The sequence below is a fragment of the Erinaceus europaeus genome, chromosome 11, assembly GCF_950295315.1.
Source record: "Erinaceus europaeus chromosome 11, mEriEur2.1, whole genome shotgun sequence".
Lineage (NCBI taxonomy): Eukaryota > Metazoa > Chordata > Mammalia > Eulipotyphla > Erinaceidae > Erinaceus > Erinaceus europaeus.
This window is the reverse complement of record NC_080172.1, coordinates 50,574,388-50,600,502: the sequence shown is the minus strand read 5'-3', so window position 1 is coordinate 50,600,502 and position 26,115 is coordinate 50,574,388. Positions and strand designations below refer to the sequence as shown.

At 49.1% G+C, this 26,115-nt stretch overlaps 2 protein-coding genes and 1 pseudogene across 4 annotated transcripts; 2 read left to right on the top strand and 1 right to left on the bottom strand.

Annotated features, from left to right (window-relative positions):
• Window positions 1–1,362: 1,362 nt before the first annotated feature.
• On the bottom strand, window positions 1,363–8,223 carry HAPLN2 (hyaluronan and proteoglycan link protein 2). Of its 3 annotated transcripts, none has more exons than XM_060201628.1 (7): window positions 8,068–8,180; window positions 7,477–7,535; window positions 3,629–3,718; window positions 3,072–3,425; window positions 2,549–2,665; window positions 2,287–2,469; window positions 1,363–1,811 (listed from the first exon to the last, which is right to left on the bottom strand). In XM_060201628.1, the coding sequence occupies exons 3-7, from the start codon at window positions 3,711–3,713 to the stop codon at window positions 1,531–1,533; spliced, it is 1,020 nt and encodes a 339-aa protein (XP_060057611.1). In that variant the 5' UTR covers window positions 3,714–3,718; window positions 7,477–7,535; window positions 8,068–8,180; the 3' UTR covers window positions 1,363–1,530. The 3 variants fall into 3 exon arrangements, with proteins under 3 accessions (XP_060057611.1, XP_060057612.1, XP_007535602.2); XM_060201629.1 differs by having other exon boundaries at window positions 7,477–7,538; window positions 8,068–8,153; XM_007535540.3 differs by lacking the exon at window positions 7,477–7,535 and having other exon boundaries at window positions 8,068–8,223.
• Window positions 8,224–11,530: 3,307 nt separating this feature from the next.
• Window positions 11,531–12,294, top strand: LOC103124793 (large ribosomal subunit protein bL17m-like; annotated as a pseudogene).
• A 5,276-nt stretch (window positions 12,295–17,570) lies between these two features.
• On the top strand, window positions 17,571–26,021 carry LOC103124794 (G patch domain-containing protein 4). Its single transcript, XM_060201627.1, has 8 exons — window positions 17,571–17,637; window positions 19,571–19,709; window positions 20,157–20,230; window positions 20,331–20,423; window positions 20,522–20,608; window positions 24,071–24,162; window positions 24,419–24,469; window positions 24,694–26,021. The coding sequence occupies exons 2-8, from the start codon at window positions 19,631–19,633 to the stop codon at window positions 25,463–25,465; spliced, it is 1,248 nt and encodes a 415-aa protein (XP_060057610.1). The 5' UTR covers window positions 17,571–17,637; window positions 19,571–19,630; the 3' UTR covers window positions 25,466–26,021.
• The last annotated feature ends 94 nt before the right edge of the window (window positions 26,022–26,115 follow it).

Genomic DNA, 26,115 nt, shown 5'->3' with positions numbered 1-26,115 from the left:
GCAAGAAATGCCCTTTCGCCTGCTAGGCCTTGCCCTTGCCTTGAGGCAAGAAACGTTCCCCTTGGCATCACACTGGTTATTGCTGCTTGCCTATTTTGTTTTCCATGTCTTATGCCAGTTCTTTTGAAAAAGCCTGTACAATACTATCCTGATACTATGGCCATTAGTTAAAAAGAAAGGGGGAATTGTTGGTATGCTTCTAAAAACCCCTTCTGTTTCATTAGTTTAATCCCCCCTGCTTAACACTATTCTATTTACATAACACTGTATTCTATTTACATAACCTCTGTTAACAAGCACCACCTTCCCTCCAGGGCATTGGTGGTTTAGTGGTAGAATTCTCACCTGCTCCGCCCCCTCTCCTTGTCATACCCTGATTTTCACCAGTCACTTTTCTCTCCACCCTCTTTGCGTTGCATCCTGTTCCCACCCTACTGGGCTAGTATATTTATAAGGACAAGATTGTTTGTAGTTTTTAGTTTAGCTTAGCTCAGCTGAGATTGTGCTGCATCCTGCATGAATAAAGAGATACTGGGTACAACCCAGCCATGAGTCCCCGGTCGTCTGTTACCTGCCCGTGAAGCCAGCCTGGCGAAAACAACACAGCCCTTTAATGGAGTGTCTTGAGTATTAACTTTATCCTGCTGGCCACAGCGCCCATGCTACTACTAACCTCTTTCAGCAGAGTTACCTTCACAGTGGGTAAAAACCAGTATGACTTTCCTAGTGGCACTTAGAGCACTCCTGGGAGACTGGCAGGATAGAACCACTTTGTGAAAGGGGCCAGGCAGTGGCTCATCTGGTTAAGCGCACGCATTATAGTGCGCAAAGACTCAGGTTCAAGCCCCTGGTCCCCACCTACAGGGAAAGCTTCATAAGATATGGATAAAGCAGGGCTGCAGATGTTTCTGTCTTTTTCTCTCTTATCTCCCCACCCCTCTCAATTTCGCGGTCTCTATCCAATAATAAATAAAAATGAACAAAAAACCAAAACCCAAACAAACACATTGGGAAATAATTTTCTGTCCTTGCATTTGCTCTGCGGTGCCTAGAGGGCAGGCGGGGAGAGGAGCGCTCCCGGAGGATTTGTATTGATTTTAGCTGATGTTTGGCGCCCTCGCGTGGTAACTGGTGCAACAACACCCCGGCTTCTCTGGAGTGTGTCAGAGCCAAGCTCTCCACAACCTCTCGCCTCGGGTGCCCGCTTCTCCCGCTCTCCTTCAGGCTCCTCTCTTCCCCTTGGCGGCGGCAACCCCTCCCCTTACCCTGTATTCCTGGGCGTGTGATCTGTCCACTGGGTCCCCGATCACCTCCCTCATCCCCATGCCTCTTCCCGAGTACAACTGCACCCGACACGAAAGATGCCCCAAGTTACTTTATTACAGTGTACAGAGGTCAAGCCATCGAGCAATTCTCCCGTTGTCCCCGGGTCGCCACCCCCACCCTCGCCCCCACTCCCGGCCAGCCGGGGCGGGCCACCCGTAGCCCTTGACTAGGATGGCGGGGGTGGGAAGCTGGGGCGGGCGGCCCCTACTCAGCGTAGCAGTAGGTCCCGTAGGCCCCCTGCTGGGGCCCGGGAAAGCCGAAGCTGCGCACCCCCGGGTCCGGGAGGCCCCCGCAGCGCGGCCGCGGCGTGGTGATGGGGAAGCGCACGCTGCCGTCTGCCAGCCAGCCGCCGTCGCATTGGTCCAGCCCCGAGAACTTCCAGGCGGCATACAGATGCCCGACCTTGGCCACCACCGCCCCGCGCCGCCGGCACGCCGCATGGGCCTCGGAAAACGTCAGCCGGCCGGGCACGAAGAACACTCGGCCTGCGGGGACCGGAGTGTCAGCCACAGGCCAGGGGGAGGCGGGGACCAGGGCCTGCAGGTGGGACTGAAGCCTGGGTGGTGAGTGACGGACCGCGCCGGCCTCCAAGAGACCGAGGTCCAACCTCCCGCGGCTCCTAGCCCCGCCCCATTCAGGGCCCGCCCACTCCCGCTGCCTGACCCCGCCCACCCTCCAATCAATGAACTCCGCCAGCTCCCGAGAAGTAACGCCCCGCCCGCCCCGGCCTCTCCGTTCTTAGACCCTGCCTAGCCATGGCCCCGCCCTCTCCTTACGCCCTGCCTCCGCCCCCCTGTCTTTCCTCGGGTTCTGCCTTTCTCCAAACCCCACCCATCTGCCCAGACGCCCCTTCAAGCCTCAGGCTTCGCTCTGGTCCTCAGACCCTGCCTTTGCCCAGGCCCCGCCCACATCTCCGATCCCCGCCCACCAGAGGCCCCGCCCTCGGCCTCCGACACTCACCGGGGAGCGCCGAGGTGAAGCAGAAGGCGTCGTAGCGGTCGCGCTGGCGGTCGCGGGGCCCGTAGCTGCGGATACCCGGACGCCCTGGGCCCCCGCAGGGAGCGCGCGCAGCGAGCACAGGGTAGCGCACGGAGCCCTCGAGCAGCCAGCCCGCGTTACACCAGTCCAGGCCCTCGGTCCACGCTGCGGGCGGGAGGTCCGGGCGGGTTGGGAGCGTCGGACCGGAGGAGGGGCCCGCCTGGGGGGAGGGCGCTGTGCTCACCCTGGTACAGCTGCGCGGAGGTGGCCAGGCGTCCGTCCTGCTCCTCGCACGCCTGCTTCGCCTCGTAGTAATTGAACTGGTAGCGGCCGCGGCGGGGCTGGTACGGGAACACTACCCCTAGGAGGGAGCAGACAGCCTGGGGACCGGCGGGTGGGGGGCGGCAGAGCTGGGGCCGCAGCCTTGGGGGAGCCCGGCAAGGTGGAAGGCGGAGCTTGGGGGACCGACAGACTGGGGGGCCCAGCTTGGGGGACCGACAGACTGGGGAGCACAGCTTGGAGGACCGACAGACTGGGGAGCACAGCTTGGAGGACCGACAGACTGGGGAGCACAGCTTGGAGGACCGACAGATTGGGGAGCACAGCTTGAGGGGGGTGCGGACCGGGTGAGGCGCAGCCTGGGAAGGGCCAGTGGGGAGTGGGAGCAGTAGAAGAGGAGGGCGCAGCCCAAACCGAGGGGAAACTGGGGGAACCCTGAAAGGCAGTGGAACTCCACCCCGGGCGGGCGCGGGGCGACTGGGCCTCACCCTCCAGGCGCAGGCTGAGCGCCAGGCTCTCGTCCTCCAGGCCGTTGATGAGTTCGCAGCGGTAGCGGCCCTCGTCCTCCAGTCGCACCCCCGAGATGACCAGGGAGGCGTCCAGCCGGTGTCCCCGCCGCATTCGGGCGCGCCCCGCCAGTGGCCCGTAGTCCCGCGCGTGCAACCCGTTGGTGACGAGGATGAGTGTCTCCCGCAGCTCCCCTGGCTCCACTTTGCTCCAGCGGACCTTGTAGCTAGGAGGCGGGGTGCCCAGGACGCAGGGCAGCGTGGTGGTGGCCCCACGCCGAGAGTGAATGACCTCATGGATGGGGGGCAGGAGGTAGTGGGGGCCGGAGTGGGATGCTGAATAGAGGGGACCACAGTGGCAGGCACCCCTGGCCCCAACCGCCCTAAGAACCCATCCAGAGTCTGCACCCCCAACCCTCCTCCATTGCCTACTCAGCAGCGCCCCACAACCCACTCCACCCCAGCTGCTGCCCTGGCCACTTGGGGGTACCGGAAACCTCTCCCCACATATCCCAGGTACCTCAGGGCTGAGGACTTACCTGTGCCCCCAAGGACTGTGAGGAGGATGACCAAGGCCCACAGAAGGAAATGACAGGGTGTGGGGAGGCTGAGCCTGCCTGGCATAGTGTCTACAGGGCACAAGGCGGGCATTCCTTAAGGCACTGGGAAGGTAACTTGGGAGGTGACCTGGTGATTAAGAGTTAACTATTGTATTTACTGTAGAATGTAAAACATTAATTCCCCAATAAAGAAATTTAAAAAAAAAGAGTTAATGGATTCTCTGTGTCTGTGATCTGGGAGGTGGCACAATAGATACAGCACTGAGTTCAACCCCCAGTAGCACATGTACCGGTGTGATGTTTGGTTCTTTTCCTCTCTCTTCCTATCATTCTCATTAATGAATAAATAAGATATAAACATAAAATAAATAAATGTATCTGGAAAAGAGAATATCTGGGCATGTCTAAGGATGCCACTTATAAGATTTAGTGTCAGTGAGTATAGTAAAATATTTTTTTTAAAAAAATGAGTTATGGATTTTCAAGCTTGAGGTCCTGAGTTCAATCCTCATCACCACATGTGCTAAAGTGTTATTCTGGTTCTCTTTCTCTCTCCTGTCTCTCTCTCTCTCTCTCCCTTTCTCTCTCATTGGTAAATAAATGAAGGAGAGGGCTCCCTGGATCCCTGACAGTCTCCTAACCACAGCTTCCAAGATGCTCTGTGACCGAGTTCTCCCTTGCTGCTCCAACACACTCCCACTCCACTCCCACTCCACTCCCACCCACACACATACACCTGTGCCATATATATATATATATATATATATATATATATATATATATATATATCCTTTTGTTGCCCTTGTTGTTTTTTATTGTTGTAGTTATTATTGTTGTTATTATTGTTTGATAGGACAGAGAGAAATGAAGAGAGGAGGGGGAGACAGAGAGAAGGAGAGAAAGATAAACACCTACAGACCTGCTTCACTGCTTGTAAAATGACTCCCCTGCAGGTGGGGAGCCAGGGGCTCCAACAGGGATCACTGGTCCTTGTGCTTTGCACCACAAGCGCTTAACCTGCTGCGCTACTGCCTGACTCCCCACCTGTGCCTTCTGTCCTGTGCTCCAAGCAACGTCACTCACTAACTCTGAAATAGCCCAGGTCCCTGCTCACCTTCTGGTAGATATAGGTTTGGACTTGCCCCCTCTGGGAAACCCTTCCTTTCTTCTCACTGAGCATCCTGTCTATACTACAGCCTATGCCTCTAGCTCTTCAGGTCACTAGACCAGGGCCTTTCCTTATTTTAGAAGCACTGGGGAGACACCACAATGATTATACAAACAACTTTCTTGCCTGAGTCTCCAGGGTCCCACATTCAATCCCCGGTACCACCATAAGCCAGACCTGATATATATTCACTAAGTTTATCAACGTTAATTTGAGAATAATATGTATGGCTGTGTAGACTGTTATTATCTTTATTTATTGGATAGAGACAGTCAGAAATCAAGAAAGAGGGGATAGAGAGGAAGAAAGACAGACACCTGCAGCCCTGCTTCATCACTTGTAAAGCTTTCCTCCTGCAGATGGGGACTGGGGGCTCAAACCTGAGTCCTTATGCATTGTAACATGTGCACTCAACCAGGTGCGCCACCACCCAGACCCTGGCTATGTAGACTGTATGTTGGATTTCTAGTCATTGTAGAGGCATAAGGTACACATTACAAAATTATAAAGCAATGATTTAAATAGCTGCATATTTCAGAAGCTATCTCCCCCTTCCTAATTGTATAGAATTTTTTTTATCACCATCACCATTTAAAAAAAGTGGATCAAGGTTTCCTTAACCTACTTTTATTCATTAATAAAGATCCAGAAACAGGGAAGGGGTAGATAGCATAATAGTTATGCAAAGAGACGCTTGTGTCTGAGGCTCCAAAGTTTCAGGTTCAGTCCCTGGCAATATCATAAGCCAGAGCTGAGTAGTGCTCTGGTTAAAAAAAAAAAAAAATTATGGGGGGGATTGTGGTGGCACACCTGGTTGAGCACACATGTTATAATGCTCAAGTACCTGAGTTCAAGCCCCCAGCCCTCACCTGCAGGGGGAAAGCTTCACAAGTGGTAAAGCAGTGTTGCAGGTATCTCTGTCTCTCTCTCTCTCTCTCTCTCTCTCTCTCCCTCTTTCACCCCCTTCCTTCTCAATTTATAGCTGTCTCTATCCAATAAATAAAAATAATAATTTTTATTTGATAAGACAGGCATAAAAACAAATAGACAAACAGAAAAGACAGAAATTGAGCGGGAAGGTGAAGATAGAGGAGAGAGAGACACCCGCAAACCTGCTTCACTGCTAGTGAAGTTTCCCCCTGCAAATGGGGATCAGGATTTGAACCTGAGTCCTCATGCATGGTAATGTGTATGCAACACCACCCAAACCATCCTTGTTTTCACTTTTCAAAAGATTTTGTGCAATCTGGGAGGTTGCATAATGACTAGAGCACTGGACTTGGACACATGAAGTCCCAACTTCAATCCAAGTTTTGAATGTCCCAGAGTAATGCTCTGGTTCTCTCTCTCCATCATTAGTAAGTCAAATCTCAAAAAAAAAAAAAAATTTTTTTTAGAAACAATATAACGGTTCTGCAAAAGACTCTCATGCCTGAGGCTCTAATCCCAGATTCAATTCCCAGCACCACCACAATGTAGCATTTCTTTCTCTTTAAAATTTATTTATTTATTTATTTACTTATTTATTGTATAGAGACAGCCAGAAACCGAGAGGAAAAGGGGTGGCACAGAAGGAGAGAGACACCTGCAACACTCGTTCCCCACTTGCAAAGCTTTCCTCCTGCAGGTGGGAGCCGGGGGCTCAGACCTGGGCCCTTGTGTATTGTAATGTGTGCTCAGCCGGGTGCTCTACCACCTGTTGCCCACCCCCAACACCACCATAAGCCAGAGCTGAGCAGTACTCTGGTTAAATAACACCACCAATAACAAAACCTGTTCCCTCCACTTCCTAATGGCATGACTTTGAATAAAACCCATAGCCACTCTCTGCCTAGTTGTTCTTACAGTCAAATGTGGATGCAAGCAGACACTTGCTCCCCTTAGTTGTGTGAGGATCAGATGAGACAACACTTGTCAAATGCTCAGATAGTGTCCATGTAGAGTAAGCAGGCTGTGTGTATGTCTGCTATGATCTGCAGCTGTCAGCATGATGCCTGGTGCCAGGAGATGCTCAATAAACGTGTGTTAATGGGGGAGCATGAAGAGAAATAGAGACTGGACACAGAAAGGACTTCCAGGGCCAGAAGGACCACTTTTTGTTCAGGAAACTGTTGAGCAGAGAGGAAGGGACCAGAGGCTGATTAAGAGGCCAGTAGTAAGTACAGCTATCCCTGTCATTTGTCCCTCTTGGCAGTCCTGTGCAGTGGAGACAGTTTTACACATGCTGAAGCAGGGGTTCCTGTATGTTCAGAAGTTTTGATGAGGTCCCATAGCTGGGGGCTGAGTGGGGCTTGAGCCACACATCTGCATGCTTGTATTTCAAAGCAGGTATACAGCAGCCTGGGAGATGGCACACTGGATAAAGCATTGGACTGTCAAGCATGAGCTCTGGTTCTCTCTCATAAACAGATAAATATTTTTCTTTTAAAATACAGGGATACAGATAGGTTCTTCATACACCTTATAAAGACAGAGAAGGAGAGAAAAACAGACACCTGTGACACTGCTCCACCACTCATGAAGCTTCCCCCTTGCAGGTGGGGATCAGGGACTTGAACCTGGGTACTTGCTCATGGTCACTTGTGCATTTTACCAAGTGTACAATGGCCCAGCCCCACCCCTTGCAAAGAAAGAGAATAGTGGTACATTCAGTGCCTACCTGTTAAAAGAAGGTCTCTTCACAGAGATGGAGGGAGCAGTGACGGACAGCCCTTTGTCCTGCTGGAGGAGGACAGTCCAGCTGAGGGAGTGACCCGGATCCCCAGGAGGACCAAGTGCCTGAAGAAACTAGGACTTGGGCACCCTGTCAGCACAGTTGCTCCTCATGTTCCTTTGAGCTCACAGAACCAGCCCAGAAGCTGAGATGCCTCCTAACCACCAGTACTTAACTCAGCCAGGCTACGCCTAGTGTCCAGACTCTGGCTGGGTGCTATGTTTGTGGCACTCACTGTCATGGGCCCAGAGGTAAGTGAGGGACAAGGACCCAAAAAGAGGCATAGGGTAAAGTAGGCACCCCAGGAATGATAGCTGCCACAGTGCAGAGAGCGGGATCCATCTCTGCTTCTCAGCACTCTTAGGTCAGAGAAAGGGTGAGTGGACTGCTTGATGCAAAGCCTGAGACCATGAGCAGATGGCCATGGACACAAGTGTGGCTCAAGGCAACAGTGCCCAGCACCCACTGCCTCCACACTGTCACGGTCCACATACAAGCACCCCCCCCTCCACCACACACACCCAACAAAGGCCTCACCTCTGCCCCCCGGTGCCTGGGTGCCAGATGTGCATCGCCAATGGGAGACGTTTCCAACGTGGAATCTTTCAAGACCTCTGGCTACTTCAGGAAGCCAGACCCCTCTGTCCAGCACCCCCATCTGTCTGTCTGTCTGTCTGTCCTTTCCCTCTCTGTCCACACCCCATCGGAAGCACAATTTCCCATTGTCTCTGTCTTTCTCCCTATTGTTGAATAACAGGGGCCCTTTCTTCACCCTGTGGGTAATGGCTGCAAAAATGTCACCAGCTGGGACTGTGGGATGCAGAACCGGCTGGCACACAACACCGGAAAGAGTGCCTGGGGGTTCAGAAGAGGACCTGGCATGTCCAGAAGAAAGGAGCAGGGAGAGAAAATGGGGTACTGGGAAGGTGAGAAACCGGATCCCCCTCAGTACACTAAGCTACAAGTCTCTGATGAATGTGTATCTGAGACCAGGAGGGTGGCCGAGCTCCACGAAACTGCAATCAGAGGCTGGAGAGATGGCTCACCCAACAGTGCATATCACAACCCAAGTTTGAGCCCCAATACTATATGGAAGTGTCATAGCACTGGGGGAAGCTCTGGTGCATGAGGCCATGGCTAGGAGAGCCAGTTGGAAATAAGACTGCTAGGAGTAGTTTCTTCTCGCTAGATGGAAGATGAGAATTTCTGGGGCAATTGTGAAAAAAAGGTCATCTTATTTGTTCTCTTAGTTTCTTCCCTCCTCCTTCTGTATAAGTGTGTGTGTGTGTGTGTGTGTGTGTGTTTATAGAGACAGAGAGAAATCAAAAGGGAAAGGAGAGAGAGAGAGAGAGAGAGAGAGAGACCTGCAGCACAGCTTCACCACTCATGAAGGTGGAGACTATGATTTGAACCTGAGTCTTTGTGCCTGGTAACATGTATGTTCTGCCAGGTGCACCACTGCCTGGCCCCAGAAACAAATTATTGTAATTTAAAGTTCTCAAGAGAAGGGAGAGCCTTAATTCCCCTTGGTTAAAAACAACTCTCTTCAAAAGTTCCTTTTGTGAAGCCAGGGAGCTGGCTTAGTGGGTAGAGCCCATGTCTTAAAGATTGAGAACCCAGGTTCAATCCTCAGCACCTCATATGACCAAGTCCAGTCTCTCTTTCTCTTATGAACAGATTTTGAAATATTAGAACAAAGTCCCTCTCATTAGAAAGTTATCTTGGGGGAGTCTGGCAGTAGTCGGTTAAGTGCACTTGGTGCAAAGCCCAAGGACCTGGGTAAGGATCCCGGTTCAGACCCCGGCTCCCCACCTGCAGGGGAGTCACTTCACAGGCGGTGAAGCAAGTCTACAGGTGTCTCTCTTTCTCTCCCCCTCTCTGTCTTCCCCTCCTCTCTTCATTTCTCTCTGTCCTATCCAACAACGACGACATCAATAACAACAACAATAATAACTACAAGAATAAAAAACAAGGGCAACAAAAGGGAACAAATAAATATTTTTTCAAAAAACCTCACAACAATAAGAAAGTTATCTTGGAGGTCTTAAACAGATTTATAGATTTGTGAGAGAGTGGGGAGAAAGAGAGACCTAGAACATCACCCTGGCACTTGCAATGCCAGGGACTGAAGTCATGCTTGAGAGTCCAGTACTATCCACTCTACCAATTCACATCTTTCTGAGGTCTTAGGTTCAGCTGGAATTCATTTCTTAAATCATTTTAGTCACATTTATTAGTGAGAGGGAGAAACATGAAAGCATCACTCTGGGGCGGAGGGTAGATATCATAATGGTTATGCAAAGAGTCTCTCATTCCTGAGGCTCCAAAGTCCCAGGTTCAGTCCCCCCACCACCATAAGCCAGAGCTGAGCAGTGCTCTGGTAAAAAAAAAAAAAAAAAAAAAGTAGTCCGGGAGGTGGCGCAGTAGAGAGCTTCACTCTGGAATATGTTCACAGTACCAGAGATTTAAGGAGCCGGCACTCCTAGAAGCCCTGTGTTCTGCCCGCTGAGCCAAAGAACACAGATCTTAATACGTGTGGGTGCATGGAGCCCCATCATGGAAGCAGAGCCCTCCCTGTGCCCTGTGAGCCCCTCTCGCCTTATCGAATGCAGAGGTCTCTCTGTGCTGGTGGGCATTAAGATTCAGGTCACCTTTGCACTTTCTTTCCTCTCCACCAGGCACCCCAGAGGGTGGCTTTGCATTATTAGTACCAAGGCATCTGGCCTTGACATGATCAGTGTCCTGACTTCCCCACTACAGGAGATGGGGAGGAGGATGACAATGACCTGCCCAAGACCATGGGGCCAGCAGCTGCTGAATTAGCCCTGGATGGTGCTGCTCTGTCTACCAGTCCCTCTGCTTTCCTTCTGGACCTCTCCATCTGATAACAGGAACCCACCTTGCCCAGACCCTTTGAATACTAGGCTCTGGTTCTGCTCCTGTCCATCCCACTTTAAGCCCTTCCCTCCTCCTCCCAGAGGGAAGGACAAAGGAGAGGGGACACTGAGTGCCCAGGCACCCTGCCAGGACACCCTGATCCAGCCCATCTGATTGGCTTCTGCCCAGTCCAACACAGACAAACAGCCTGGGCCTTGGGCTGGGAGAGAAAGAGCTGTAGGGAGAGTATAAAGGCCTCTAGGGTGGCTATGGCACACTCCCAGGCAGCTGGCTTCTAGGTATAAAGTTCTCTAGTATGAAAATCCACAAGAAGATGAGTTGAGCAGGCTTAGCATGTTTTTAAATTTAATTTCCCTTTTGTTGCCCTTTTTTATGGTTGTTGTAGTTATTATTGTTGTTGTTATTGACGTCATTGTTGTTGGATAGGACAGAGAGAAATGGAGAGAAGAGGGGAAGATAGAGAGAGGGAGAGTAAGATAGACACCTGCAGGCCTGCTTCACAGCCTGTGAAGCAACTCCCCTACAGGTGGGGAGCCAGGGGCTCAAACCAGGTCCTTACACTGGTTCTTGCACTTTGCACCACGTGAGCTTAACCCACTGCACTACCACCGAACCCCCTGGCTTAGCATGTTTTGATGGCTACAGAGAGAACCACTCCCTGAAGGACAGAATGAAGAAGGAAGTGAACGACCTAGTGAATTCTAGGCTGAATTCCAGACTGAGGTCAGTCACATAAACATGCACATGCACACACACACTACTCTGAACAAGGAGTGGAGCAAGGCTGCCAAGCTTTGGTCTGAGGATTAGCCTCTGTCTGTCACTCCTGCCTCCAACTGGAGGTTTAGCATCAGTCAGAAATGAGCAGGCTAGATTCGGGGGTAGGAAAACTAGTTGAGGTTAAAAATAAAAAAAAAACAAAAAGACGTATGCAATGACCAAGTGGGATTTATCTCTAGAATGCAAGGTTGGTTCTACACATACAAGTTAATGAGTCTAACTCACCATACCAATAGGAAAGTCAAAAATCAAATGATTATTTCAATATATGTTGAGCAAGCCTTTGACAATATTCAAAATACTTTTATAATTAAGACTTAAAAAAAAACTTTTAATTGAGACGGGGCCAACATGAGGTTGTCGGTGGCAGCCGCCATCTCCCAGGGCCGCGTCTTCCGCCACCTGGGCCTCGGTCAGGAGTCCCATATCCATCTGCTGCGGAACCTGCTGACGGGCCTGGTGCGCCATGAACGCATCGAGGCGTCGTGGGCGCGCGTGGACGAGTTAAGGGGCTACGCGGAGAAGCTCATTGACTACGGGAAGCTCGGAGACACCAACGAACGCGCCATGCGCATGGCGGATTTCTGGCTCACGGAGAAAGATCTGATTCCCAAGCTGTTTCAAGTCCTGGCCCCTCGCTACAAAGATCAGAATGGGGGCTACACGAGAATGCTCAGGATCCCAAATTCAAGGGAGCAGGACCGGGCCAAGATGGCAGTGATCGAGTAATAGAGGAACTGCCTCCCACCCCTGCCTCTGCCCCAGAGAGACAGCAACCTCACGCTCCTGAACCAGCTGCTGGAAGGGTCTGCGGCAGGACCCGCCCGCGCGCACCCACAGCTCCCACACAGGGCGCTTAGCCTGGAGCCAGATGACATCTGACCACCACCCACCCCATCAATGCCCTTGACTTCAGGCCTTTGGAGCACTTTCAGTCTTCAAAAGAGCTGGCTTAGACTTGTAAAATAGACAAGTATTATAGTGGAGCCCAGGAACTTCAAAAAAGCCAGATGACTTTCACTTTGGACAATAGGTAAAATTCCTTGAATGAATACTTATAAACCTCTCTCTTTCCCCATCCCCCCTTCACTTCCCCCCCCCACCCCGTCCCAGGGATTTGTTAAGAATAAGAATTGGTACCCATATGTTCACAATACCTAGAATAATAAATTCACTGAATATGAAAAAAAAAAACTTTTAACTGCCACCAGGCTTATGGCTGGGGCAATACTTGAAGCTCTCCCATTTTTCATATCTGCATAATATTCCAATGGATGACAATAGCATATTGTCATGTTGAATAGACAATTTATTATTTTTTATGTTTATTTATTTTCCCTTTTATTTCCCTTTTTTATTGTTGTTGTTATTGATGTTGTCCTTGTTAGATAGGACAGAGAGAAATGGAGAGAGGAGGGGAAGACAGAGAGAAAGAGAGACACCTGCAGACCTGCTTCACCACCTGTGAAGCGACTCCCCTGCAGGTGGGGAGCTGGGGGCTCGAACCGTGATCCCTATGCTGGTCCTTGCACTCCGTGCCACGTGTTACCCCCCACCCCCGTGCCCCAGATAGGTGAGAGACAGGAAGAGAGGGCACCACTCATGAAGCTTTCTCCTTGCATAGTGCTCCCATGCTGTGGCCAGACAAAGGTCCTCACACATCATTTGGGACATGGTTTACTCAGTAGATGATGACATTTTTTTTTTTAGTAGAAGTTCCACATATTTGCAACTTCATCATTCCTGGCTCGACTTTTTATTCAGATAGAGAATCAGAGAGGGGCTAGTGAGACAGTATAATAGTTATACAAAAGACTTTCACGTCTAAGGCTCTGAGGTCCCATGTTCAATCCCCAGCACCACCATAAGCCAGAAAGAGAAACAGAGAAGAGGAGAAACCACAGCACTAGAGCTTCCCCTGGTTATTATTTCTTTATAATAAAGATGCTTGGTGTCTCAGCATTTCCCAACTGGCTCCAGGAATCAAATCTGGGTCATGCTTATGGCAAGGCATATACCCTACCAAGTGAACTATCTTCCAGCCTCAAGAAAACCTGTAAGATTTTATTGCCTCTCCTTCTAATCTTTCAAGAAGTTTGTGTCCATTTTTTAAGCCAGAGCACTACTCAGATCTAGCTTGTGGTGGTATAGAGGACTGAACCTAGATCTAAGAGTATCAGGCACGAATGTCCTTTGAATAACCACTATGCTGTCTCCTCAGACCTAATACACATTTAAATTATTTTTAATTTAATTTTTTATTTATAAAAAAGAAACATTGACAAAACCATAGGATAAGAGGGGTACAACTCCACACAGATACCACCACCAGAACTCCATATCCCATCCCCTCTCCTGAAAGCTTATCTATTCTTTATCCCTCTAGGAGTATGGACCCAGGGTCTTTATGAGGTGCAGAAGGTGGAAGGTCTGGCTTCTGTAATTGTAATTCATACTCCCAGCCTGTCTATCTCTTTCCCTAGTGGGATGGGGCTCTGAGGAAGTGGGGCTCCAGGACACATTGGTGGGGTCATCTATCCAGGGAAGTCTGGTTGGCATCATAGTAGAATCTGGAACCTGGTGGTTGAGAAGAGAGTTAACATATAAAGCCAAACAAGTTGTTGACTAATAATCAACCTAAAGGCTGGAATAGTTCAGATGAAGAGTTTTGTAGATAGTAGGCCTATTTTAGTTATATTCCAATGGGCCCATGACTATACTAGTTTTTTTTTTTCCTTCCTTGAGCCTGACATCTGATATGCAGGTGGATCCAAGTTATTGTCTAGAGAGATGATGTCATGGCTGGGAAAAGGACCAGAAAGCTGGATCAGGGAAGAGAGTAGCTCCCAAAATATGGGAAAGGTGTATAAATATTTTTGACTGTAAACCCCATTGATTTGATCTGATCTGGGGTCCATATTCAGCTTAGGAGCCTATGTGACCTCTGCATCCCTATATATCTGAGCTCACATTCTGTGGTCATGAGTAGGAACGTTCCAAGCTGACCCAATTTCAGGACCCACCTTCCTCAGGTATAGCATAGAATATGTTGTCTATCCTCCCTTTGGAGGATGGAACATTCTCTACCATTGTTGATCCAAGTTGAGGGCAAGGTCCTATGGGGGCCCACAAAAGGGTCTATTGTTTTGTTCCTGATAGAGATGACTGGTAACACTGGGGAGAAGGATTTATTCGAGTTTTGGCCCCATCATGTCTGTTTGGGAATGGTATTTATATACACTCCTATTAATTTATAGTCATGTAAATCACTACTTAATTAATATGAGAGGGGAAAAACTGATTGAATGTCTCTCACTTTTTAATGCACAAACCATAGGCTGAGTCTTTGATATATTAACTCTCTTAAAAAGCTTAGACCATCCAAAGTTAACCCTATCACCAAATAATGTGATGATAACAATAACTATCCATTGTCTTCTTGAACCCTAAGACAACAGGAACCTCACATTTCCACTATAGAGCCTATATTTCCCCCAGTCCTGGAACCTTAGGGTGGGGCCCACTTTTCTGCATGCTGCTCTCAATTCAAATCAAATAATATTGCATCCGCGGATTGCAACCTAATCAACACAACGAGTGCCACCCCAGCATGCTTCACTTCAGACTATGACCAGAGACTTCAGGTGTGGAATGACAACTCTTCAGCTTCATCACTCGGGTGAGACCTTTCCTTTCATAGTATTCTCTAATTCCATTCCAGGTGTTCCACTCCCCAATAAAGTCCCCAAATCTAGATATAGTCCAGGTCCCCTGAGATAGAGCATAGATTCACCCGTGCCCATAAACTAGGGGAAAAATATATACCTGAAAGCAGAAGTACACAAGAGCAGGCAGAGAATACCCCCAACACTTCATCTGCACTATTACAGTCTTTAGGTCCATGATTGTTCAATAATTTGTTTGGCTTTGTATGTTAACTCTCTTTTCAGCCACCAGGTTCCGGATGCCAGCGAGATGCTGAACAGACTTCCCTGGACAGACAACCCCATCAATGTGTACTGGAGCTCCACTTCCTCAGAGCCCCACCCTACTAGGGAAAGAGAGAGACAGACCGGGAGTATGGATCGACCAGTCAATGCCCATGTTCAGCGGGGAAGCAATTACAGAAGCCAGACCTTCCACCCTCTGCAACCCTGGATCCATACTCCCAGAGAGATAGAGAATGCGAAGGCTATCAGGGGAGGGGGTGGGATGTGGAGATCGGGTTATGGGAATTGTGCGGAATTGTACCCCTCTTATTCTATGGTTTTGTTAATGTCTCCTTTCTTAAATAAAAGAAAAAAAAGCTTAGACCAAGGAGAACAGAAGCAACCAGTGGCACAGCTATATACAAATAATGTCAAAGAACATAAATCATGGTGATGTTGTGTATGATACAGCAAATCCTAACAAAGGGATTTTTCAAAGTTAACCTAATTGCCAAATAATTTGATTATAGCAATAACTATTGCCTTCTTAAACCCTAAGGCAACAGGAACCTCTCACTTCCTCTATAGAGCCTATATTTTCCCCAGTCCTGGAACCTCTAGAGTGGGGTTCATTTTCCTACATGCTTCTCTCAATTCATACCAAATGATATTGCATCCACCTATCCCAACCTAATCAACCACCTCAGCATGCTTCACTTCAGACTGTATCCAGAGACGCCAGGCGTGAAATGTCAACCCTTCAGCCTCATTACTCGGGTGAGACCTTTCCTTTCATAGGATTCTCTAATTCCATTCCAGGTGGTTCACTTCCTAACAATGTCCCAAAACCTAGATATAGACCAGGTCCAATGAGATAGAACATATATTCACATGTATCCATAAATTAGGACAAAAATATACCTGAAAGCAAAAGTACACAATAGTCTGCAGTGAGTCAGTATAAAGTCCCTAATGAAATAGTGTCTACTTAGACTTAAATACCCTCCTCACCTACTTCCTATTACACTTCCCTCACTCACTCCAAACCTAACCTTATCAAAGCAAGGACTGCAAAAGCTGAATAAGGGAAAGAGACTGGCATACTTTAACGATGACTCTTTAGTCGCTATCAGGCCACCCCATCAGCTGGAGCCCTAGTTAGGGAGTCCTGAGATTCCCAAACAGACACATTTAAAATTATATGGCTGAATGAGTTGATTTAAATGGTAGCATGCAATACATCCAATAGCCGGTAGGTGGTATGAGAGGGCTGCATCTGAGGTGCCCTGCAGGGCTTCTAGCTCAGCAGTTAGCTGTGGCTTTCAAAACCTCCCAGGATGTTGGTCTCAAGAGACCTCAATGTGGGGTCAAAGGAACCCTCCTGCGCTGCTGGGTAAATTGGTCTAACCTTTGTGGAGAACAGTCTGGAGAACTCTCAGAAGGCTAGAAATAGACCTACCCTATGATCCTGCAATTGCTCTCCTGGGAATATATCCTAAGGAACTCAACACACCCATCCAAAAAGATCTGTGTACACATATGTTCTTAGCAGCATAATTTGTAATAGCCAAAACCTGGAAGCAACCCAGGTGTCCAAAAACAGGTGAGTGGCTGAGCAAGTTGTGGTGTATATACATATACTCAGCTATTAAAAATGGTGACTTCACCATTTTCAGCCGATCTTGGGTGGACCTTGAAAAATTCATGTTAAGTCAGAAAGAGAAGGATGAATATGGGATGATCTCACTCTCAGGCAGAAGTTGAAAAACAAGATCAGAAGAGAAAATACAAGTAGAGTGTGGTCCGGGAGGTAGCACAGTGGATAAAGTGCTGGTCTCTCAGGCGTGAGATCCTGAGTTCAATCCCCAGCAGCCATGTACCAGAGTGATGCCTGGTTCTTTCTCTCTCTCCTATCCCTCTCACTAATAAATAAATAAAATATAAAAGAAGAGAAGAAAAGAAAACACAAGTTCACCTGAACTGGAATTGGTGTACTGCACCAAAGTAAAAGACTCTGGGGTGGTTGGAGGGGAGAGTACAGGTAGGTCCAAAAAGGATGACAGAGGACTTAGTGGGGGTTGTATTGTTAGATGGAAAACTGGGGCATGTTATGCATGTACAAACTATTGTATTTACTGGTGAATGTAAAACATTAATTCCCCAATAAAGAAAATTTAAAAAAGAGAGAGACCTCAAGGCACCTAGTGTGTACCTCAGACTTTGCTTTTCGTGTGCTCAACTAAGCTTGGAGGGACACAGCCCCCACTTCTCCAAGGGCGTTCCTTCGTGTATGTGGTCCTGATGCAGAAAGAAGAATGGGGCTACACCGCCTCAGTAGAGGTACCACAGAGATTCCACAAGGGCCACCCAGAACGGCGGCTCCAGCCCGCGTCTCTATGATTGCTGCAGCCTAGAAGGCCTAAAACGACACTTCCGGGAAGATGGCTGCGCACAGGTTCCGCCCAGCACATGTTTCCGCAAAGAGGATTCTACGGTCGGGGTAAGGAGTTGCTGCCTCCCCTCATAGAGTGTTGGAGCTCGGGCTCAGGAGCAAATGTGAGAGCGGGAGATTTTTACTCCCCGTAAAACTGCAGTTAAGAGGGCTAGAACTTAGAGCTCTAGAGGATAGTCATAGGCAAAGGTTGGCCATCGCTGAGAGCCGCTGTAAGAAGGGTCCTGTGTTCTCCAGAAAGGCTGGTGCACTGGGGAGGAGACAGATGCTGAAGAGTTCTCGCAGCCTTCACTGTGACTGCGGCCACAGCCTGGGATTCTTGATTCTGTCTACTGTCATCCATTATAAGCAGTTCCCATCAGTGTCCTTCAGTTCAGCAAATGGTGACTGGGCGTCGTATCAATTTCTGGCACTAAGGGCACTGGGTTTGGGGGAAGCCTGTCTCTGCCTTCTAGGGCTTGTAGTTTCTAAGTACAGTGACAAAGGCTTCCATCTGGTGAGAAATTGGCGGAAAGTACTGAATTGTGAAATGGAGGAGTGTAGTGATTGAGAACCTGAGTTTCCGGAATACCTGAGATCCTGGATGCACTGCTTGCCAGCTCTTTAATTTGAGCAAGGAACTAAACTGTTGCCATTTCTTTTTTGTATTATTCATTTGTAAATTTCATTCATGCATTTAACAGGGCTGTTGGGAAGACAGTCTGTACTACCATCAGGTAGTTCAGTCAATGTATTCGTGTTAGATACTATCACTGCTACTATTACTGTTATTGAAACCTGTTATTGATAGGTCAGAGATCTCAGGTAGATCTGAGGAGAGGCAGTTTTCAGGTGACCAGAATGTCTGCAGTTTATTTCTCAGGTAGTATCAAGAAGGACTGTTCTTTTCTATCTTCTTTTTTAATAGTTCTTTTTTTTTTAATAGTTATTTTTCTAAGAATTTTTTTTTTCCCCAGAGCACTGCTCAGCTCCGGCTTATGATGGTGCAGGAAACTGAACCTGGGATTTTGGAGCCTCAGGCATGAGGATCTCTTTCTTATCTACCCCCACCCCCCAAATTGAAATTTCTTTTTAAAAAGTTTTATTTGTTTTTGAGGGAAAAACAAGGAGGAAAAGTGAGAACCGAGGCATTACACCTGCATGTGTGATGCCGAGGATCAAGTTTGAGACATCATCCTTGAGAGTCCAAGGTTGTTATATTTATTTATTGGATAGAGACAGAATCTGAGAAGGAAGGGATGGGGAGATATAGAAGGAGAAAGAAAGAGACATTTGCAGCACTGCTTCACCTCTTGAGAAACTTTCCTGCAGGTAGAGGCTGGGGCCTTGAAACAAGGTACTTGTGCATAACATGTGCACTTAACCCAGTGTGCCCTCCCCCCCTTAAAGGATTTATTACATTTGAGAAAGAAATCCACCTATGAGAGGGAGAAGGAGAGAAGCCAGAGCACCACTCTGCTACATATAGCCCTGGAGTGTAGATGGAACCAGGAACATCACACACGAAAGTCCAGTGCTCTCCCAGTTAAGCCACTCCTCTGCTGCTGCTTTGTTTTGGGGTGGTAATATTGCTGGAAACAAGCTGCCTTGGGTTTGAGTTCCACACACAGGTGCTGAGTGATATTGAGCAAGTGAGTCACCTGACTTCTTTAGGCTTTAGTGACCTCATTTTTAAATCGAGGATGATTCTTTCCTGAATGTAATGGTCAGGAAGTCCCCTGCACTGGAAGATTACATGAAACAACCCATGGAAAGCTTCAGCATAGCCCGGCATGCAGTGAGCTCCCCACAAACCCAGGTATTGGCATTCACACCAGTCCTCCATTCCTTCTGTGCAGCACAGTGGTGCTGGCCTCTCTGTGGTCAGCAGAGAGCTTGTGAAGCACAAGGGTTCCTTCTTCCAGCCCTGGCTTCAGAAAGATCACATAAAAAAGTCAAGATGGAGTTGATAATTTGAGGACTTTTCCCTCTCGTCTTAAAGGGATGACAGTGACCTCTAATTCTCTGGGAAGGGCCCAAGGAAAGTGACTCATCTCTCACCATGAGTGTCACCCCAGAGGTCAAGAGTCGTGGGATGAAGTTTGCTGAGGAGCAGCTGCTCAAACATGGATGGACTCAAGGTGATCCCTTTGGGGCCCCTTTGTAGCCTTTTCCCTGAGAATAGCAACCACCCCAGGTTAACCCCAGTGTCATCCACTCATTGGAGGAGGAAGTGGTAGCTTAAAGGGAAGTTTGCAGCTGGAGAAAATTGGAGAAAGCTGGAGAAGTCTGACTTCCAGAAGAAGGAAGAGTAGAAGAATTGGGATGGTGGTTAGTGAGAAATAATTGGCTGGGAGGACTGGGACTGGAACGGGGAGGGAGAGGCATAACCTTTGTCCTCAATCAAAAGGGGGAAATAACCCATGCTCAGATGAAGGCCGGGCACTTCATGGAGAGGTGTCAGGAGGATGCTGAGAGGATGCCCAGTACTGGCATGCAGAGTGGCAAGGAGTGGTGTGTGTTTAGAAGTGCCTGGTGAGTGCTTGGGGCATGCAGCAGAAACCACTGGTTCACTCTGCCCTCTGCAGGCAAAGGCCTGGGCCGAAAGGAGAATGGAATCACCCAGGCCCTCAAGGTGACACTGAAACAGGACACTCATGGAGTAAGACTGGGCAGATTGAGGGAGGTCATTGTGGATGGGAGAGGGGACCTGTGAGGACAAGGGGACAGGTCCTTAGCATTGAGGCTTCTTCCTTGGGCAGATAGGACATGATCCTGCCAAGGAGTTCACCAACCACTGGTGGAATGAGCTCTTCAACAAGACAGCAGCCAGCTTGGTGGTGGAAACAAAGAAGGTACTGGCTCTGGAGATGCATGTGGGAAACCTGAGTCCTGGGGCATCTGGGGGCGTGGGGAACACAGCAACACCCCACTCACCCAAATTTCTCTACAGGATGGCGTGCAGATTAAGCACATTTCTAAGGAGATAGGCCATCACCATCAACCCAAGCCCAGCATGATGTACCCGAAGTTCGTGAAGGTATCAGAGGTTGGGGGTGAGAAGAGTCAGTCTTTTTTCCTTCCTTGAGGCCCTGCACACACACCCCGACCCAACCTCCAGTCTCAAGAGTGTCCTTACATGGGGATTTATGACCAGGCTTGCTATATTGGTCATTTGGACTGCCAGAGCCTCAGTAGGAATTAAGACCTTCAGGGGGCCTGCATCCCAACCATGTACTAAGGGACAAGGGGCAGGGGCTGGGAAGGGGCTGCCAGCACAGGGGAGGGGGTGGAAGGAGGAGGGCAGTGTTTAATTCAGAGGACATAGAAGCAAAGAGTATCTGAGTATCTGCCCCATCTTCCTTATTATGAAGATGCCAAAAAGGAGGGAGAGTAGCTTATGAAAAAACTCAGATGTGGCTGGTGGTGGCAGTCAGGACAGCACATGTCGTCACTCTTGACTCAGAGGGGTCAGAGAGCAGTGACAGCCTTTGTGCTGAGGGCTCCAAGTGTCATCTACCTTTCCCATTTCTGCAGCCATCTTCTCCCCAGTCAGGACATCATCCTGGCTACTGCTCCTCTCTTCCTTTCTTTCCTTTCTTCCTATGGAGTGAAAGAGACCACAGCTCCAAAGTTTTCTTCAATGCAATGGGGCCCAGGATAGTACCTGAATTGTGCATGTGGCAGAGCAACACACTATTTCTCCAGCCCTGCAAGGTATCAGAGTGTTCTCTAAAACATCAGTGTCAGGGCTGGGGAGACAGCATACTGGTTCTTCATAAAGGCTCATGCCTGAGGCTCCAAAGTCCCAGTTTCAATCCCCAGCACAACCATTAGTCAGCTGAGCAGGGCTCTGGTCAAAACAACAAAACACCAGTGTTATTGTTTCACTGTCTCCTTCTTTGACCTAGTGTGACTGTCAAGATTTGTTGGGGCCGGGTGGTGGCGCACCTGGTTGAGTGCACATATTACAATGCACAAGGACCTGGGTTCGAGCCCCCGGTCCCCACCTGTAGGGGGAAAGCTTTGCAAGTGGTGAAGCAGTGCTGCAGGTGTCTCTCTGTCCCTCCCCCTCTCTATCACCCTCTTGATTTTTTTTTAAATATTTTATTTATTTATTTACTAGCTAGAGACAGAGAAATTGAGAGGGGAGGGGGAAGATAGGGAGAGAGACAGAAAGACACCTGCAGCATTGCTTCACCACTTAAGAAGCTATCCCCCTGCAGGCGGGGACCAGGGGCTTGAACCTTCGTCCTTGTGCACTGTAACATGAGCACTTAACCAGGTGTGCCACCGCCTGCCCCCTTAAATCTTTTTATATTTATTTATTTTCCCTTTTGTTGCCCTTGTTTTTTATTGTTGTAGTTATTGTTACTGATGTCGTTGTTAGATAGGACAGAGAGAAATGGAGAGGGGGAGAGAAAATTAGATACATGTAGACCTGCTTCACCCGCTTCACCGCCTGTGAAGTGACTCCCCTGCAGGTGGGGAGCGGAGGGCTCACTCTCTTGAGTGTCTCTATCCAATTTATAGCTGTCTCTATCCAATAAGTAAAGATGATAAAAAAAAAAAAGATTTGTCAGACTGGGTCACATGGCCCTTCTTGCTTTGTGCCTGCTTCCTTCTCTAGCCTCATCTTTTGCCACTTCTCTCAGGACCTCACACTTTAGCTGGAATCTGCTCCCACATATGTACAACTTCACTGTTTATATAACTGGGAGACAGTATAATGGTGGTGCAAAAATACTTTCATGCCTGAGGGTCCCAGGTTCAGTCCCTGTTGCTGCCATAAGCCAGAGCTGTGCTCTAGTGTCTGTCTTGCTCACATTAAAATAAATAAAATACCTTTAAAAATTCAAATAGCAACATGGTAGAGTAAATAAAGCATTGGGTTCTCAAGCATGAGGTCTCAGGTTCACTCCCTGGCATCACATATGCCAGAGTGATGCTCAGGTTCTCCTCTACCTCTCGCTCTCTTTCATTAATAAATACATCTTTAAAACATTATTATCCTAACAATTGTGGGGGCCTGCCAGTAGCACACCTGGTCAAATAGTGGCACACCTGGTCAAATGCACACATTGCCATGTGCAAGGATATGGGTTTGAGTTCCTGTTTCTTATTTGCAGGGGGGAAGCTTCACAACTGGTGAAGCAAGGACTGCAGGTGTTTCTCCCTTTCTATCTCCCCTTCTCTATTTCTCTCTGTCCCATCAGCTATGGAGGGATGACTTCCGGAAGTGGCAGGTTCATCATGTAGGCACCAAGCCCCAGTGATAACCCTGGTGGCAATAAGATACATCTATTTTTAACATTCCAAATAGACAGGCAGAGCACCACAGCACTGAAATTTCCTCCACTGTCATAGCACCTACCGTGTAGTGCCAGGGCTCAATATTATAAGTACGACAGTGCAGGTACTGTGTCCAGTGAGCTATCTCTCCAGCTCCTCACCTTGAAGGCTTTGCACTTGCTCAACCTGGAACATGCTGCTCCCTTCCCTTCTACCAACTGACCTTTTCCTGCCTTATATAGCTCAGCTGCTTCTGGAAGCTGTTCCCCAACCCTGAAGTCTGACTGGGGTGCCCTCCTCTAACACAAGGCAGCATTTTTGTCATATTGGTCTGCCACTCCTTTGTCCCTATGTGTGCTGAACACCATGTTATCTTTCTCTACTTGAACCCATAGTAGCCTCAGTTAATCTTGCTGAATAAAGTAGTGTGCATAGGGTGTGTGTGTGTGTGTGTGTGTGTGTGTGTGTGTGTGTGTGTAGGATGCAATCTTTATCTTTAGTTACTGGCACCATGGTGTGATCACCAGGTGGTGCTCATTCCACAGTGAAACCTGATGACCCAGAACCTTCTCTCCCTCCTCCCGCTCACTGGCTGGCTGTGAGCCAGGGAGGCTAGGACTGCCCCCATGCCACCCCAGCAACTGCAGCATAGCTCCCACCCACGCTGAAATTTAGTGCATTCCTATATGGGTCTGTGCAGGGCAATGTTGGGGCCTGGCAAACCTGTGCCATAACTCTGAATTCTTGGGGCCTTGCAAGAGAGGAGGAAGGGCAGCGGTGTTAGATGGGTCCTGTGTGTGGCTTGGGAGATGGCACAGTAGATAACACGTCGGACTCTAAAGCAGATCCCAAGGGTGATCTCTGGCATCATGAGCCAGAGTAATGTTCTCGTTCTCTTACTGATAAGTCCTTAAAAGAGTGGAGAGGGGGTACCAGGAATGGCACACCTGGCAGAATACAGACATAACCATGCACAAGGACCTGGGTTCAGGCCCCTGAGCCTTACCAGCAGGGGGAAACTTCAGAAGTGGTGAAGCAGTGCTCACAGTGTCTCACAGTCTCTCCCTTCCCTCTGTCTCTATCGACAAAAAAAAAAAAAAAAGGAAAAAGTGGTTGCCAGGAGTGGTGGGTTTGTCATGCAGGCAAGCCCCAGTGATAACCCTGGTGGCAAAATAAAACAAAACACCTGACTCTGACTCCCTCCGTTTAGGCTGCCACACTGACTTCTGGTGGGGAGAAACCAGACAAGGATGAGGAAAGCTGCAGTGATGAAGAGCACCAAGAGCCCAAAGCTCCAAAGATGTGAGCTGTCATCTCACTGCTGGGTGCGGGGTGTGGGGGATGCCTTCAGATCTCAAAAGAGAAGAGGCCAAGCCTAACACTTGGTGGGAAGCTCCAAGCGGAACTATGCTGTGCCAGTCTTTGCGTCCTCCCACATGGAGACAGTCCATGTCCCAAACAGGAAGTCAGTATTGAAGGAAAGTTTCAGAAAGGGCAGAGGCCAAGCCTCTCCACCCAAGTGTGCTTGTAATTCCTGATCTCCTTCCCTCCCCAACAGTCTCACCGATGAGATGCTTCTCCAAGCCTGTGAGGGGCGAACAGCACACAAGTAAGTCGTGGGGAGCTCCTTCCGAGTCTCCACTTCTCCCCTTCGCAGTCTGCTCTCAAGGCTGTGCCGCTTAACTCTGCCCTAGCGAAATGGTTCCTTCTGTCTGCCCCGTTCTGAAGCTGCCTGAAGGCAAGCACTGCCTCCCCTGCCCACTCTCCTTAGTCTCAAGGATAAGCTGATTCCCCCATGGCCCCCCTCTCTGACTCCAACCTTATCTGTTTCAGGGCTGCCCGAGTAGGGATCACAATGAAGGCCAAGCTTGCTCGGTTAGAGGCCCAGGAGCAGGCCTTCCTGGCTCGCCTCAAAGGCCCAGACCTTGGGACTTCTCCACCACAGTCAGAGAGCAACCCCTCCAAAAGTAAGAAAAAGAAAAAGAAGCAGAAAGAAAAAGAGACTACAGGAACCGAAAGGAGTGCAGAAGAGGACTACTCAGAAGATACTCAGCAGGGAACCAGGAAACAAAAGAGGAAAAGACAACAGCAGGAAAAGGGGGAAAAGGAAGAAGCTGCTGGAAATCTGGAATCTGAGGACTACACTGAACAGCCCTGCAGGAAACGGAAGAAGAGACAGCGGCACCATGAAGAGGAGGATGGGGATGTGAGGGTGTCGGGTAAGGAAGAGGCTGCAGGTGGAGTGAGCACAGAGGAAGCAGAGAACAGGGCACTCACTGACCCCTGCCACAAGAAGCGGTGGCCTCACAAGGGAGAGGAGGACTTGGACAAAGGAGAGAGAGACACCGAGGAGGCTGCTTTAGAAAGCAGGATGTGCAGCACCAAGAAAAGTAGAAGCGGGAAGAAAAGATCATGGCATCAAGAGGACAGGGGTGGCTTGGCTGTAGAGGAAGAGGAAGAGGAGGGCAGGAGCACAGAGAGAAACACACACACTGGCTCCAGCCACAGAGCTAAGAGGAGGCAGCGGCAGCAGCCAGCAGAGAAAAATCCTAGAGCCAGGGCAGAGCAGAAAGCAAAAAGCAAAAAAGACAGGAAGAGAGACTGATGGTCAGGCTGGTGTAGGATCTACTCAAGTCCAATTTGGGACTTGAAGCTTTAGAGACCTTACTCCAACGCAGGCCCTCCACCCCTCTTGGTGGAGTCCCTCCCGCGGAGAAATGACTGGAACAGCAGTGGGTGGAGGAGAGGAACAGCCCTGTATCTTAGTTCAAGACCTGCAAAGGCCCTTCCACAGCCTGTAAGCAGAGATCCTGGACTCAGGAGCAAGGCAGCTGCCTGTGCCAAGTCCTGCCTGGCATGCCATTCCCAGCTTGGGAAGGGCCTGCAGACAGGTGAGCATATCCCTGGATGCCTCTGAAGTCCCTTCCAGTAAGCAGGAAAAAAGCTTGGAGAATTTCACTCCCAGCTGCCTTGTTTTAGAATTCTGTGTCTATATGGCTAGGGAAATTACTCAGCTGGGAGAGCTCAGGACCTGCATGCTTGAGGCTCCCACCTTAATCCCTTGGCACTGCCTGTACCAGAGAAGTGTTCTGGCTCCTCTCACTCATGTCACACCCAGTATCTCATGAAATTAAAAAATAAAGCTTTTCTAAAGAAAAACTGTGTGTTTAAAGGACTGCACATCTCACTTGTGAGCTTTCTTAAGCATCTTGACAATTTCCACCACCTCCAAATACCCCCCCCCCTAACCAAACA